We start from the raw sequence: 17,528 nt of genomic DNA, 5'->3' as shown, positions 1-17,528 counted from the left end.
ATAATTGCTTTGCAAAGAGACAAAGGGATCTAATCTTGTGAAGCTAGAGGAAAGGAGTCCCTAGGTCTGGTTTTTGCTCCCTGCTGGTTCCATGTGTTGCTTTATCTGTTGGTTTCTCAAGGTCTGTAGAGAAAAGTTCTTCCATGAAGAATTCTTTAGGAACAACCCTGAGAAGGATCAGTATAATGTCAAAAATCATATTATTTTGATTTCAACATTTACAGTCCCTTTTCCCAGATACCTGTAAGCTCTCTGGCTCAACCTCTCACCTCTATCTCCCTCTCACCAGGTAGCCTTTCTTTTTAAAGTGCTGAAAGTGTGTTCCAAGCAAACATTGATTTTTTTTCCTGATGGAGTAGGGCAGAGCTGAGGGATATTTCAGCACTGCTGGCTGCTGTAGGAGGAGGAAACCTGCAGCTTCTACAGCTGGGTTCTACTACAGATAAAGGCACAGCTGCAGTGAGGGAGAGGCAGTGGGCAGAGAGGGACTGAAGTTGCTTTAAGAGATATTCTTGCTAATCCCTGTTCCCACTTTCAATCTGCAGCACTAAACTTTCCTCCAACAGAAACATTTTTTCCTCAATTATTATTGGAGAGCAGAAGGAGAGGGAGTTTGTTCACATTTTTGTTGGAGAGAGGAAACATCTCCTTTTAATCCTGAATATTATTTACAGATTTGAAACTCCAATATTACATTTTATTTTTTTTTTGGTCCTGAACGAAGTAATGAATGCATTCAGAGCACTTGAGAATGGGTCGCTCTTGTCCAGTTACTCTGCTCCTGCCAGATGGGATCCCTTCCGTCGTCCCCTGGACTCCATCCAGCCCTGGCAATTCAGGCTTCTGGCAGCAGCAATGTTGGTGGTGACCTCCCTGTCACTTGCTGAGAACCTGGCTGTAATCCTGGTAACTTTTAAGTTCAAGCAATTGAGACAACCTGTCAATTATATGATAGTCAATTTGTCTGTGGCTGATTTCCTGGTCTCACTGACTGGTGGTACCATCAGCTTTTTAACAAATCTAAAAGGTTATTTTTTTATGGGATACTGGGCTTGCGTATTGGAAGGATTTGCTGTCACATTTTTTGGTAAGCTTGATTTTGCTGGCAGATGTATGTTGTTTTCCTTCAACTTCCTTCAATATATTCTACTGCAGCTTCCTAAGTCACTGACTTTGCATGCCTTTGAATTCACTGATATTTTCCCCTGTTACACATATCCTGTAGTGGAGAGTGAAAAATGTATCTCTCTATCCCTGTCACAGAAATGGCCTGTTGCATGTGTACTGATCATTGAATATGTTTCATAGGATGAGGAAAAGCTTGCCAATAGAATACCAGTGTTGTGGGGCTTATGGTAAAACAATTTCAGGAAAAAAATCCTTATGTGTAGCAATATTCAATATTTGTATTTAGGTGTTTTTATATGGATAAATGACAGAAAGAAAAAGTGAGTGGCTGCCCATAAACTGTGGAAAATCTCAGGGCATGGAACATCTTGTGTTCTTTATCCTTCAGGGACTCTGAGGAGCAGGGACACATCTGTAACAGTCAGTCCACACACCTACATCTTTTTGTGATTTTTTTTTTCATGGCTTTGTTCACGTACTACAAATAAATATTAGAAGTACTCTAAGAGGAAAAATCATCACCACACAATACCCCGTGTAAATACACCTCTGCAAAATTAATGGTAAATTAGTTTTAAACGGGCATCTACTCGCTTGAGACAGACATTCATCCCTGCATCCTGTCCCTGTTTCTGAAGCTGCATGAAGACAGCCAGTAATGCTTGTCCCTGATCTAAATCACACACAGTGCTGATCCTCAGCCTGAAAAGGAGCCCCACAGCTGCTCTCTGCCTCTTCTGGCTCAACAGAGGGAATGTCAGTGAGGGACAATGCTTCTACATCAGTTTGTGGCATGTAAGCTGTGTCCGATGGAGAAAATCACGGCTATTCCGAGATTTTGGTGTCCCACCAAGTAATATGTGCCAAAACTGATAATTTGATGTTGTGGGCAGCTGTCTGCAGGTTTGAGTTTTCTGATAGCCTGAAATAATTTTTGCAAAGATAATGTTTTTAAGATTTTACTTAATTAATTTGGATGCTACACATAATTTGCAGCTTTTCAGAGAAGAACCAAATGAAAAGTGGAAGTCTAATCACTTGACTGGCCTGATAAGCTGCTTGGTTTGGTAGCCTTTATACTGTAGACTGGCAAACTGGACAAATGTGAAATTCTTATGCTCTTCATTAAATTAGAATAATGCACATAGATTGCCCGTCCTTGCATAACTTGTGTTGATAGAAAAGATGTCTGATGATGTGGGTAGTCAAAGAGGGTAACTGGTTGCCCAGAGTGGTTGTGGAGTCTCCATCTCCAAGGATACTCAAATCCCAGTTAGACTGGGTCCTGAACAACCTGCTAGATGGGCAGTGCTTGTGGGGGAATGATGACCTCAGAGATGTCTTTCAAAATAAGCCATTCGGGGCTTCTGTAATTCGGGATGGTGTTTGCTTTTCAGTGATGTGCCCACAGGTGACGCTGGCTGTGTTCTCTTGCTGCAGGCGTTGTGGCTCTCTGGTCTCTTGCTCTGCTGGCGCTGGAGCGGTGCGTTGTGATCTGCCGCCCGCTGGGAAATGCGCGCTTGAGGGGGAGGCACGCAGCTCTAGGTGTTGTCTTTGTGTGGAGCTTTTCCTTCATTTGGACCATTCCACCAGCAACTGGTTGGAGCAGTTACACCACCAGTAAGATTGGAACTACTTGTGAGCCTAACTGGTAAGGCCACTCTCCCAGAGTATGGTAAAAAACCGAAACTTGCATCTCAGGATGCCTCAGGGCCAAGAATTTAAAGGAAAGGGCTAAAGATTATGCAAATCTCTGAAAAAAAACAGATGTAAAGTAAGTTGTAATAAAACTGATCAAAATTTTCCACTATCAGTTTCTAAAATAAAAATTTCTAAAGGGTGGAGCCTCCATCTCTAATGAAAATATTTACCCTAGACCTTGTGCTTTTTTTCAGAAGTCAAAGGACAAAGACATAGGTTTTTTCAGAAGACTGGATAAAGCTCTGAGCAAGCTGGTCTGACCCCATAGCTGGCTCTATTTGGAACAGGAGGTTGGACTACATGTCTCTTCCAACATAATGAGCCCCACAGTTCTTTCACACTGTAGCTATAGTTGTAGAATCCTCTCCTAGCCCCTGGGCAGGGAGATGGCCCAGTGCTCCACCTGGTGATATGACTAGAGCTCCAAAGGGGCATGTTGAATAAAAAACATTGGACAAAAATATTAATGACATCTTTGAAAATAAAAATTAATATTTCAAGAAAATAATAACAACACACTAGTAATACATGCCCAAGGTATTTTGTATTTTATACAGGTACTCAGGAGCTTATGGTGACCGTACATACATCATTACATTCTTCATCACCTGTTTTATAGTACCTTTATTTGTGATTTTGGTATCCTATGGAAAATTGATGTGGAAGCTAAAAAAGGTAAGAAGGAGCACTCACAAGTAAACTTTTAAAACGTGTATGCATGCAAAAGTCTGGAATTACTGTGTTTGATTTTCTGTGCAGATCAGATTCACAAGCAGCAAACACACTCAGTTACATCCCTTGTTATGTAACTATCTTTACACACAGAAATCCATGCTGTGGTTAGAAGTGATGTTTTAAAGTGGGGAGTTCACATCACTTATTAGTACATCTAATTAGTCAAACATCATACAAATGAAAGAATGTCTACCTCATAAATAAACAGAACGATCCAGTTCTGCTTTATTCACAACTCTGCTTCAGTTCAGTGACATTTCATAAGACTGAAACCAGGCAAATTAGAATGCAGCTTAAAATGACTGCAGCTGTAAATTTTAAGAGTGCTGGTTACTACTTAGTAATACTCTCAAAGTAAGATGTAGCCTTTGTAAATAATGCAATGCTGTTTCATAAACAAAATATTAATAAGGAATATTAAAAAGACTTAAGAAATGCATTTGAGTTTTCTTTAATGGTTGTGTCGACCTGATCCAAAGGAGAAGCTGCAAAACATGACAAAGAAGAAAATAGAATAGGAAAATTCCTATTTGGTACAAGATTTAGGGAGAAGATTTTGGGACAATATTGATATTTCTATTTACGTCAAAGCTCTGAAAACCCAGTACCTGCAACATATTTCGTAAATTTATAATGAATTGTCATATCATTATATATCACAACTAATTAAATTTTCAAAAAGCTGAATATAGTGAACAGAGAGAGATCCAAGCACCAGAACTTGTGTCTTGATGTTCCCAACCATCTCTCTTCATGCATTTTGTCCTACGGTTGTCACATCGTAGCTTGTTCCTGAATGGAACAGTCTGCCAGTCCTCAGTCCCAGGGACCCCGGCTTTACAATGCTAATTGTAGCTTTCACTGCAACATCAAAGTTGATGGAAGAAATTAATCTTCAGGAAAATATCAAATTAGCAGTGTACAGTAGAGATAAATTATTATGGCAGTATTCCTGTGCTTGTAAGATAAAGCATCAGCATGTTTTTCTTCGTCAGTATTTAAATACAAAAGAAAAGCCATATGTGAAAAAAAAAAAAAAAAAGACCAAGCTGATATGAGACAAAGATGAAACAGTTGAAAGTGTAATAAAGGAGCTTGTGTTCCTTTTCCAGGGGACTGCACTTCTGCTGGAAGGGAGGCTGGGCCCTCTCTGTGTAGGGAATGCATACAGGAAAATAGGAGGAGAAATCTCATATATTGGCAGGGAATATCTTATTGGTATCAAACACAGCCTTTGTTAATGCCTAATAAGCATTAGGCATTGCAGTTATTGTAACAATTCATTATTGTTGTTGTTGTTGTCATTATGTTTATATTTGGTAAAAACTGACACGAATTGCAACTTTCTACAGAGGTGAGGACATTGTCCTTGCTAGGAGGTGCTTCTATATCACCGCGGAGGCCTAACCAGGAAAAACAGGCTGGAGACACAGATCTGGGTGCAACAACAGCAGCAGGGCAGAAGACCTGGTTTATTTACCAAAACCTACTTTTATACTTTTACTATGAGGCCTGTGGATTGCAGGAAGGAATTCCCACCTCCACATCACATTGGTGAAGGGGACTGTCACACAGTCTTGTTTGTCCCGGCAAAGAATCTAAAAACAATGGCTATGTTTACAGAACATAGCTGATGTTTACATTAAAAGAGCGTGAGAAGGTACGAACTTCTCCTTTAATATGAGCGCTCAGCAAAACCGGGAAAAACTCATAGCAACACTTCTATACCTCTTTAAGTACTAAATATGTTGAATTCTCTGACCACAGTTCAAAAGTTATTAGAGAAAATGTCTCCATAGAGTTCTAACATTACTGTAGGAGGTCAAAAGGCCATGTTATGCAAAAAAATCTTTTTTTATTAGAACATAATATTGCAAGACCTGGCATCAGGTTATTCTGGAGCCATACAGGGTTATTATCATTATATAATACATATGCATATTATTTTATATATAAAATATCATTATTTCTCATTTAAAATAACATTTCATAACAGCACCTTGTTTCACTAAGTCATCAGAAACTAAACAAGGATCTTTCCCAGAAAGATGCTGTTTGACATCACCTAATCTCTGTATGAACATCTGCGCTTAAGCTTCTTGCATGATCACTGAGGAAAAGAGGGAGAACATTCCCACTAAATGCCCCAATCCCACTTTAATTCTGATATCATTAGATCATAAATGCTCTTCTGGGGAAGGCCATAAAGCACCACTGAGTCAGATAGGCTCCCTGGCGTGAATTTGGCCCTCAGGGAGGAGGTGGCACAGCCTGTCTGTAATACCCATGTCAGACACCCAGGTGTCTGCAAAAGCTACATCGAATAGAGAGTGCTTGAATTCAGCTCACTATCTGCTTATGACTCACCATGATGTCCTTCTTTTTCACTTTGACAATAAAAATACAAAGATACTTAAGCAAAGGAAAAGTGACTGATGCTGGCATATGGTAATTCATGTCCCTCAGCAGTAACTTCAGCACTCATGCCTCTGTGCTGCCACACTTGGGAAGAGCAGGTCCTTCCTTCTAGCATGGCAACTAGACAGCTCAGTAAAGTCACTGGTTGCACTTGTTGTTTGTTTTCTAGAATATTTTCTCTTTTCTTAAAAGGTGTCAGATGCACAAGGCAGGCTGGGAACTACCAGGAGACCTGAAAGACAAGTGACTAGAATGGTTGTTTTTATGATCATTGCCTTTCTGATCTGCTGGATGCCATACGCTACCTTTTCTATCCTAGTCACTGCATACCCCTCCATTGAGCTGGATCCTTGTCTGGCAGCAATTCCAGCTTTCTTCTCCAAAACGGCTACGGTTTATAATCCAGTTATTTATGTCTTTATGAACAAACAGGTACTGTATGCTCTCAGAGTGTCTCTGACACTTGTATTTTGCTATTTTTTCTTACTTTATAATGAATTATTTCTACCTGCCTATGTGTTAGCTAAAAAGCATTACGATATCCAGCATTTAGAATGCAAAAATAATCTGCGTGGTGGAAGATAGTGTAAACCTCTGAGCATTATTGAAATATAAATGTTAATAATTATTAGGTATAGATATTATAAAGGAAAATCAGTCCTTAGGGAGCATGAGTTAGTTTTCTGTATGAAAATCATATTCTCAAGACTGTCACAGTATATTTCAATAACTCTTTAGCAATGCAACACCAGTAAGTTGATCTTGAGGTGAGGTGCACATTTTCAAAGCTTGAATTTGTCTTGGGGAAATGAGGCATTTGTGGTTTATGTGCAGGGGGATAGAAGTACTGTATACACTCATTAACAGGGAGCTTTCTTCTTTGGAATATGGGCAGAGGATTGGATGCCGAAAACAAGAATTGACATGGGGATGAAGCAGAGTGCTGTGTGCTCACAGTGATAACAGGCATGATAAGAAACATGCCCAGATTTATGCAATGAATGCAGCAACAGAGAGTGGTGGCATTGAGCACATAAAATAAATAAAGAAAAATAGTTAAGTGACTGTTGAATAAGAAAGGGTGAGTTTGTTTATTCAGTCCTGCAGAGAGAGCTATTGCTTATTTCACATCCTGTGGAGAGCACCCTGATCTCCCAAACCACCTAGATGTGTGCTACACTTTGCCCTGTTTGTGGATGTGAACAATAAAACCCCATCTTTCAGTAGCCAGGAATTTAGTATATAAACACATGAGTCTGGAGAAACGACCAATTATATCCATTAGATATGGTTAGCAAGAAGCAGAGAAAGAAAATTATTTTTTAGATTAAGACTGGGTCTTTTCAGAACATAGTTAATTTTTAGGCTTAGAGTTCTTCATGGTGGCATAGGCAAATATATTTTATGGGGTTACTTCTTTATATTCCAAACTGATTATTGAGAGAATTTCCAAGACTTTTAGCTAATATGCAGATTGATTTATAGAACTGTTTTTAAATTTCTTATGTGTTTGACTGATCTCGTGGTTTTTCAACTTTTTAGTTCAGGCAGTGTCTGATTCAAATGATCAGTTGCAGTGCCATAGGAACTGCAGAGTCCAACATGAACCTGACTTCAGAGAGAGCTGTGCTCCCCCAGGACAGACGAGGCAGCGAGATGTTCCCCATGGCAGTTCGTGACACCATCTCTAAGAGGAAAGATGGAGATGAACACAGAAGCCGACAATCTTTGGCTCTGTTGACAACTTCAGAAAACAAAATGTGTCCCATGTAGAGTGGGAGATGGGATCATTAATGTAATGCTACAGTGTCTTTCATTGTTACAATCAGCTAACATACAGATATGTGGTCATTGGGGTCATTATGGTCCTGTGGACATGATCTTTTGAGATGCCAGGCTCCTCAGGGTGTGTAAGAGTTTCTTGGCTCTACGGTCAAACACCCAGCCATGAGCTGAGTCCCTTCCTGCATTCCTCTTCTCAAGCCACAATCAGCATGCAGTAGGTAGTGGCACCACACTGCTGTGTGTCTTTCTCCCTCCAGTCCTTAAGTCCTTGTTTTGGGTTGTCACATCCTCACTGCCTAAACTGGGCTGCTGATTCCAGAATAAATTGTTATTACACCTCCACTTTCAGCAACAAGGACTATAACACAAATACTGCTTCAGTAAACAGTGAAAATTAATGGAAATTGCCAGCTTTCCGTGGCCATATTCCATCTCATATTTAATTCACACAATGAAGTGCAGCAATATACTTAGCTTTAGTGGAATGTCACTTGCATACGAAAAGCCAAACCAGGTTATGAGTGTAATAAAAACAGACTTCTATTTTACACAGTGTTTGGGATGATTGTATGAAATGTTGCTAAGAACTAAGCTTGTGCTAAGGCCCATTGGAATTTTAATCCTATATAAAATCTATCTTTAACTGAACGCATTTTGGGAGAAAAGGCAAAGGTTGACAGTATTTAAATGCTTTAGGATGGAAAATCATTATTTCTAGAGAAGACATTAGTACAATGCCAGTTGAAACAAATGTTCCATAGTGGTATAGAGAAGCTACACTAGCTCCACCCTGTACAAGCCTTAGCTATAGAAATGTGATATGAAATGGATCATCCATGGTTCAGTTTTACTTCAAAAAATGAAATTATTCTACACAGAATAAAGTAATTTTTTTTCTATCAGATTTTGCTCTGCTTTCTGTTAAGTTAATGTTAAGTTAAAAAACTATACTGCCTTGAAAAAGAATGGGACTACCTGAGATACCTGTGGTCAAAGCTAGTCCTTGAGCAGTACCTTGCTGACTTGGAAGTCAAGAACCATTCCTGCAGCGGCTGGAGATACTGGAGGATCAGGGAAAAGTAACACAGACATACAGCACAAAGCATATCCTGACACCCTGGTACGTTGCAGAGACTGTTTCTGTATGATGCCCCTGCTCATGAGGAGGCGAGCTGGAGCTGTACCTGCTGGAGGGACAGGCATAGGAGGGTGCCCCTGAGCCACCTGCCCTTGGCATGGCCCTGGACTGCTTGCCATCTCTTCGTGCTTGTGGCCCTCACAGCACTGACACCCACGGACAGTCATGCTCTTTGCTTTGCATCTTACAAAAGCCCTTTGGACCTTTTTTACACAGTGTCCTTTGCAGAAGAGGAGAGGTTAGGAAGCATTGGATCCTTTCCTGTTTTCTGATTAGAAGGGTGTTCTGATTCCATTGCCCTGATTTCATTTTGGGATGGTAAGATCCAAAGAGAGGAGTTAGTCTACAAATAAAATCATGAGCTGCATATGTGAGAGCTCACTGCAAAATACTGTAGTTTTCCTGTTCATCTGACAAAATTGCATGGGGTGACTGCCTTTTATAGTGTAATTTCGGCTTGAACTTTTGCAGGGCTCAATCTGAAACCCAAATGCTGATCCTTATTCTAACAGGCACATTCCATACTACTAATCCTGTGTCATCTATAGCAGAACAATGAACAGATGTTTATTGTTTTTAAAATGTTTTGGAAATACTGTGAGATAGGAAGAGTATGGTATTCAGTGCTTAACTGTATGCACCTTTTTGTGCTCATTAGTCCATTAAAACAGTCAGATATGATTTGAAAGTGAAAATTCTTGCATTTAAGACTCAGATTTTCTCTTTCAAGGATATATTGACCTAGGTTAATCACAAGTTAATGGTATTACATATATTAAATCATGAAGAATTGGCAGAAGTGCTAGTGTTTAATTAAAAGCAACAGAATTATTTTATCTCCTGAGAAGGTCAGGATATGTAAAGCATAGCTCTGTAGTACAAAATAAAGCAACAAAAAGTAAGTAATTGCAAAGAAAAAAAAATGTAAAAATGCAGGGAAATGATGTTAAAATGCATGGAAAACAGCAGAAAACAGTAAGCTGTCTCTATGAGATGTTCCCATCTTTGATAGAAACAAGGAGTAATAGAATTAACTGGTATTATAATCTTAAAATGTCTTCAGTGATGCTTTTCAGGAGGAGGAGGATACCTTTTTTCCTACTTACTGGTCAGAGAGTACATTTTAAAATGTGTGAACACCTTGATGCATTGTCATAGTGGGTCAACCAGAACATTATCAACCTGGGAGCAAAACAAGACAGGGTTCCTAGGAGTTGGTTGTTAAGTTTTTCAATGTAACACAATAAAAAATTCTAGAGCTACAAACAAAACTAGGAGTAAGGGAGAGGGCTCTCTTTTCTTCAGAGTTATGCACAGTGATTAAAGGGACACATTTTTGCAGTACCTGCTAAGAACATGACATGAACATTTTACCATATACAAAAAGAAATTTAGGCAATGGATGGTTTTAAGACCTTAAGATTCCACGAATGAAAGGTGTGAACACTGCAAAAGTCAGCTTGTTTACACGTGATTGGGAGCTAATAAACAGCATCTTGTGTCCTTGAATTTTCATTTTGGCACCAAGAGTATGCCTAGAAATCACAATCCTTAAAAAAAAAAGTTTTACACAATGTCTATTGTTTGCAAAACTAGCAATGTAACATTACACCACAGTGTGCTTTGTGAACATTGCATTTTAATGATGTAACCTGGAGAAAGATACTGCCTTTTTCACAAACCTTCCATGGCATAGGGGAATAATTGCTTTGTGTTTTTTCTTAAAAATGTCAGCAATACTCAATACTTCATCAGTCTGCTTGTTTGTAATGGAAATAGCTTTTTTTCCTTCTTTGTTTTTTTTTTTTTTTTTTTTTTTTTTTTTTTTTTTTTTTTTTTTTTTTAATATAAATTATAGTTACCATAAGAGTTACTGTTGTGTTATGAGGTCATGTTGGTTCCTTTGGGATAACAGTAAGAAAGGCACCAACACTGAAGCCTAGCTAAATGATTCACTGAGTGAAAACCAGAAATCATGGAAAACAGCAATCTTAGGACTCTTCTGGTGCTAGAAACCTCATGTTTCAGCATGAAATGAGTCTCTCCTTTTAGGACATGCTACCCAGACCCTATCCAGGATGAAGTATTCCAACCTTGTTCTTGACAACTTTATGGTATGTCCAAGTGAACAAAGTTACCCATCTTGTGCCTGTACAATGCTGGACTTTCCAGCTGGCACACCATGATTCTCTCACTAGGAATGAGCCCACACAGGTGTGTTTTTAAGGCAAGTGTATCCTGATGTCACGGCATGTGCACAGGGTATGGTCACTCAAGCTAATGAACAGCTCTGTACAGCTGAGGCCTCTGTTTAAACTCTGCTCAGATTCTGTTTGGAATCTCCATCTCCTCATAACCAGGTCTTCTGCTGTGGCCCACCAGAGCTGCTCTGCATTTATAGTTGTGTCAGTTCCTTCTTGTGGAAAAACTAACAAACAAATCTGTTCTTAAAGCTGTATATTCTTGGGAAAAAAACCCAAACAAACAAGTGGATCTGGGCATGGGGAAGAATACCCAAAATAGCTTTCAAAAATAATTCCACTAAGGGATAAAATGCTGAGGTTTAAAAGTAGATTATCCAAGCTAATTTTCATAGTCTCAAATCTAGAGAAAGAATACATTTTAAAATGTCATAAGATCAGCTCACCTCATCACCCTTATCTCTGCTCATCACTAGCAGGGATGAAGGTGAAAGCTTAAGACACTGAATGTAGTGTTGGTGCACTTTACAAAACGTTCGTGTTTTTGCTCTGGCAGCAAACACCACAGCTTCCCTGGGGATTCCTTACTGCTTTCTGAAAATACATATGTCTTAATATACAGATCTTGTTTCTCCTAAACCCACATGTACTGCAGAGCATTGCTGGAGGAGATACTTCTTGTTCAAAGTGCAAGGGCATGGAGAGGGGCAGAGATTGTTATTGAAGATCAGTTCTACCAGAAGTTCACCATAAACCAGATTACTCCAGCACAGGTCTGATGTAGATTAACTTCTAAATCATCTATTTGTATCTCATTATAAACAGGTTGCTCCCTCTGCAAATATTTTTACCTTAGTTTTTGGTAAAAATGCATTTAACCACATATCTGAGTTTATTTCACTTTTGTTTAATAAGACCTTGAACCTTTAATGCCAAGAACCTTGAACCTGAAAGCCAAAATGCACTAGCAATCAAACCAAGTTTGAGAAACACATTTATGTTTCCGATTTTGGATGAAATATTAATTCCTGCTTTTTCTTTGTTTCCTGCTTTCTCTTCCATTCATTTTGTCATTGGGTCCAGAGCAGCACCTCCAAAATAAAACACTTCTAATATTCTCCCTTTGGTTGCTCTTACCTGCAGATCTGACATCCCACTCAGAGGAGACTCCTTCCCCCAAGAAATGCACTTGCAAAGGAGAGAAGTGTTGGACAGTGAGCTGAGGTCTAAGCCCCAGCAGGTTCAGCATTTCACATTGGTTCAGAGTGTCCATGATACTCTTTTACCACTATTCCAGCCTGAGTGTTCCCACAGATATACACAGGGCAGACATATTTGACATATTTGTTCACCATCTAGCTAGAGGAATAATATACATATTATATGGCTAGAACATTTCTGTTTAATCATGACCTCAGTGAAAATGATTCTCCAAGAAAACAGAGTCATGAACATTAACAATAATTCTCATCTCAGTTACTGAGAAATACAATTTTAAATGATTGGTGAAGAGAAGATTCCCAGAAAATTTATGATAATGTTCTTTATTATAATACTTAGTATTATAGATTGTACTATTTTTTCTCTTTATTACATTATATTAAAGTCTCTTTCCTTTTTTATGTCACAAATAGTTAAAAATCTGAAAGAGAATTTAAGGGCCTTTCAGCAATTTGGCACACCAGTTTTATCTCAACTATTATCTAGCTGCATCAAGATATTAATGTAGTCATCTCTCTTTAGTCTCAATGAATTACTATAAAAATGTCAAACAATTAGATTATATTGGCCAACACAGCCCTGTTTGATTAAGTACAGATGTAGGCCTAGTCCCTTGAATCACATTGATGAAGAAACAGAAAAGATTGTGGAATTCCATAGTAAATTTATTTCAATGTATATCCCACTTCAGATTCTAATGACATTACGTGCAATACTAATAAACAAAAAATGATAAATAGGTATTTTCAGATGGAATAAAAGTCAATGTCATTCAGGAGAAATACCAATGAACTCTGTTGGAGGAGAAAAACCCAAAAACTATAAAATCAGCACAGAAGCCAGTGTGCTGGTGCAAACAGATGCTGCCCAAGGGCACAGATGTGACTAATTCATCCAAAGGGGCAAAATGAGCATTTCTTTTACTTACAGGAATAGTAGTCCTTAAATTCTGTCTCTGCTGGACCAGAAAATGTTGTTTATGCTTTTGTGTCAGGAAGACAATCAGTGTATAAATACTCAACAGCGATATCTGGTTAGAAATGTCTCTGTGTTGGCTGCTGTGCCACTCTGGTGATCACTGGGACTGTGCCTTATTTTTTCTGCATACACAAACTGTGCATCCAGTTGCACATGCAGGCCTGTCATGGAGTGGCAGTGGACAAATCCTTACAGATTAAATTCCTCTTAATTTTCTGGTGCCCACACAGATCACATGTGACGAATAACTACAGTTATGCTATTATAACTTAAAAGCTGGAAACAACTTCTGTTCCATATATGATAAAAGTTCAGAAGACAGCTACATCAGTCATATTTTGCTACAGCAGACACACCATAAGCAAAGCATACTGGCCGTGTATCTCCATGGTGAAGTCTCAGCTGAAGAAGTCTGTTCCCACTCTATGCCTGCACATCTGTATCCATGTGTATCTGAGCTTCTTTTACAGCAGAGCAGGAGAAGGCATGCACCTGTGTTGTCAGTGACAGCAACAGGATTACTTGCTAATCATCAGAAAAAAAATAATGGCCCAGAGGAGTTCAGATGCAGAATGAAAAGGTAGAACTCTATGTCAGTACCATGCACAGTGATCTATGCAATTTAGCTGCTGCCTCACTGTCAGGATTACCCAAAGTACAGGTGGTCATCTACATACCCCAGGGCAGGGTACTCCACACTCAGTTTCTATCCTGTAACCTACTCCAAGAGTCACTAGTTCAGATAAATTCTGATGACATGACAGAACTGCAAATATTTCTGAAGCCCATTCTTTTTTTCCACCAGGAAATTTTAGTTAATTCTCTCCACAAGTGTATTGACAGGTAATTAATACACATGAGTGGGAGAACGGACTGTTCTGGCTGCTTCTACAAAGCTGACAACTCCAGCAGACAGGCTCATTACTACCAGAATGAAGGTCAAGATGTCTGCTCTGAGCAGATTGTTTTCATCACAAACTTTTTTCCCTACATTCCTCTTCCAGGATATTGCAGATTAGATTTTAACTGTAATTCCACTGTCAGTGTTCTCTCACTGAACTCACTTTGTACTTAAGAAGTTGTTCTCCAAGCTCGTTTTCCAAACAAACACTTCTGTCCAACAATATGAAACTGTTCTCTCCTGCTGATGGATTACGATCATGTCTTCATTGAGTTAATCAAAACAATTTGGGCACACTGATCTCTCTTAAAATTTTGGCATCAAAAAGAAAACAGAGAAGAGCAGTGTGGGCACTCTTGCTATGATATAAATTTGATCTACTACCCAGTATCCAGTCAGATAATAACACCTGTAATACATAATATTTTCACACAGAAGCCAGTACAGTTTATGATTGAAGGGAAATTACCATCTGCACTTTTGAACAGCTCAGGTTTGTTCCGGTGGTTTTGTTTGCTTTCTGGACCTCTCCCTGCAATGTACTGACTTCTTTCACAATTGACATACTTGGGCAAAATTAAGAAAAAACCCACTCAGAATTAAAAAGAATTTTAGACAATAATGAATTTGATTCTGTTTACTTCAGTGTGAATATCTGTAGCTTATCTCAGTGTACCTATAGCACAGAGAAGTTATGTCAAGTCTTGGAATTACTGAATTGTTGATTATGGTTATGCTAGGTCTGTAAAAACCAGAAGCCTTACCCATCCACCTTGCTAAGAAACTTATGATATTAATTTCTTTAAGAAAATTAAGTCATCAAAAAAGCCAGAACATTATGAAAATATTTTTAGATGGCTTTTCAGTAAATAAACACAAATCCTGAATTAGTGCAGCCCTGATTTCTGGAAAAGCTGTACATCTTTGTAAACATCTACTTTCTCCTCACAATTTCAAATGCTAAACATCAAGTATGAGACCATCAAGAGAAGGGACTAGTCGTGCACTTTCAGTTACTGGAAAGGACCTGTACTCAAGCTCAGCACTGACTCACTTTCAGTTTAATCTTGACAATTTTCACCCTCTTCTGCCATCACTTGCGAGGCTGAAGCATTATTTGAAACACAGGGAAAAGAAATCACAGTAGTTACGCAGTGACAAAGAGATACCTTCCTAAATATCTCCATAGTAATGGACACTGTCACAAAACACCCTTTTAATTTCTTGTACCTTCCTAGCCCAAAATATTGGCCTTTACTTCTAAAAGGGGTCTTTATTTTCTTGGCTTCAACTGTTTGAACTCAGCACTGACTTCATGCACTCTTTTGGCAGAGGCAGAAAACATTTCTTCATAGAGGGACTATTGCATTTACAATGTTTATTTTAATATATTTTAAAATATACGTACATATAATAATAAATATCAAGATTCATATTTCAGCAAATCTAATAATTTATATTTTATCCACCAGCACTATTGTTAACATCCCATACTGCATTTTTTATAAAAATGGGATTAAGTGATCTAAAACTCTTTACGTTCCAAAACTATATGACTCTTAAGTAAGTCATAAGTAACCGTAAGTCTTAGGCAGCCTTCTGGAAAACAGCAATATATTAAATACATTTCCTCTCTTCTTTTTCTGAAATGAAGACTATTGAGCCTGCTACTTTTGAAAATGTTACTACCATGCTCACAAAAGATTCCACACACTCTTCTATCACTGGCTGAGAAGTGGTCCATCAATTTCGACCACATCCTTAAAACCCATGCTGATAACTATATCCACATGAAGACACTGCATTTGGAGGCCTGAATTAATAACCAAGAGGGACTTTAAGAAGTTCTTCCTGGTGACTTTACAGTGATGAGCTGGTCTTTTACCCACACGCAAGAGGAGAAAGGATTTACACTCATATAGGATAGCTGAATTCCCTCTGATATCCTATTTCAGGAGAGCTTCCAGGTCAGACAGTGCTGAAGCACTGGTTGGAAGGCTTACAAGGTTGTAAAATCTCTAAATTAGTGTTCAAACTCAAGATGAATGGTCTTAAATAATTATGGTAATGATCTGTACACCATGCTGAACTCTGCTCTGATTTCCCTGCCTACAAACACCTGCAGCAGCAGCAGCAGCTCCGTTTTGGCACTGGCTCCTCCGCATCCCTTTGCAGTGCAGCACTGCAGCCCTGCCGACAGGCCTGGCCACGGCAGCTCTGCAGAGACAGACACACATGTGACATGAAATCCTGGAAAGACTGCTTAAGGCAGGATCATTTTAAAGAGGTTACACCAGGGACTAATGACAGAGCTTCCCTTTTTTTTATCATTTTGTAGCAAACTTGCTGCAGCTCTTTACTGCAGACCATTTAGAACCACCTACTTTTCTTGGACAGTTATGTACAACTCAAATTATGTTCCTGTCCTAGAAAATCATCAATAAATTCACCATGATTTTTTCCTTTCACATTTTTCAGATTACATAAATTTTAGCTGACCAATTTTTTTCATGCTAAAATATATTATGAAAAGTCATTTCTGTTATAAAAGCTAATTGATAGTGTGATTTGTTATGTTGCTGAGACATAATTCAGAAAGTTATTTTAAAGCTCTTGATACATGGAATAGCAATAACTGCTTAATATTTCTTGTATGAACGAATACAGTGCATGGGAATGATGTAGTGCCATGTAGATGAAATATTTTCAGAAGCTCTTATTCTTGTTGTTTGGGATTCTGCCAACGTCATTTGACGAGAGAGCTCATACATCCTAAGGTGTATCTACTGTAATTTATTTCTGGGTCATTAGTTGGTAGGTTTTTTTTTCCTCCGGGTTGCTGAACACTATATAATATTGTAAAAATTCAGTTAGAATACTCAAAAAAATCAGATAAGTATTTTTAATTTTAAAATATTTTAATGTAATCAGTTTTTCATTAAAACAATTTATTTCTTAATATAATAAAAATAATTTCTCACTCTTGTCAAAGTCCAGATGGAGTACTGCATCTGTTCAAGAGTCCCCAGTATGAGAGCAAGTCCAGAGGAGGCCACAGAGGTGTTCTGAGGGCTGGAGTCCCTGTGCCCTGGAGCCAGGCTGGGAGAGCTGGGGAGGCTCACCTGGAGAGGAGAAGGCTCCAGGGAGAGCTCAGAGCCCCTGCCAGGACCTGAAGGGGCTCCAGGAGAGCTGGAGAGGGACTGGGGACAAGGGATGGAGGGACAGGACACAGGGAATGGCTCCCACTGCCAGAGGGCAGGGCTGGATGGGATCTTGGGCAGGAATTATGTTGGTAATGTTATTAAGGAAAAACACAGGAAAA

The 17,528-nt window shown here is 38.9% G+C and overlaps 1 protein-coding gene across 1 annotated transcript; it reads left to right on the top strand.

Moving 5' to 3' along the window:
• Window positions 1–614: 614 nt before the first annotated feature.
• Window positions 615–8,048, top strand: LOC134555085 (vertebrate ancient opsin-like). The gene is given in 6 exon segments (XM_063406439.1): window positions 615–1,087; window positions 2,569–2,779; window positions 3,387–3,504; window positions 6,175–6,414; window positions 7,525–7,698; window positions 7,700–8,048. Coding segments are annotated over 6 exon segments (1,128 nt in total). The 5' UTR covers window positions 615–726; the 3' UTR covers window positions 7,724–8,048.
• The last annotated feature ends 9,480 nt before the right edge of the window (window positions 8,049–17,528 follow it).

This window comes from Prinia subflava, chromosome 9, assembly GCF_021018805.1.
Source record: "Prinia subflava isolate CZ2003 ecotype Zambia chromosome 9, Cam_Psub_1.2, whole genome shotgun sequence".
Taxonomy (NCBI): Eukaryota; Metazoa; Chordata; class Aves; order Passeriformes; family Cisticolidae; genus Prinia; species Prinia subflava.
This window is presented reverse-complemented; position numbering and strand designations above follow the sequence as displayed.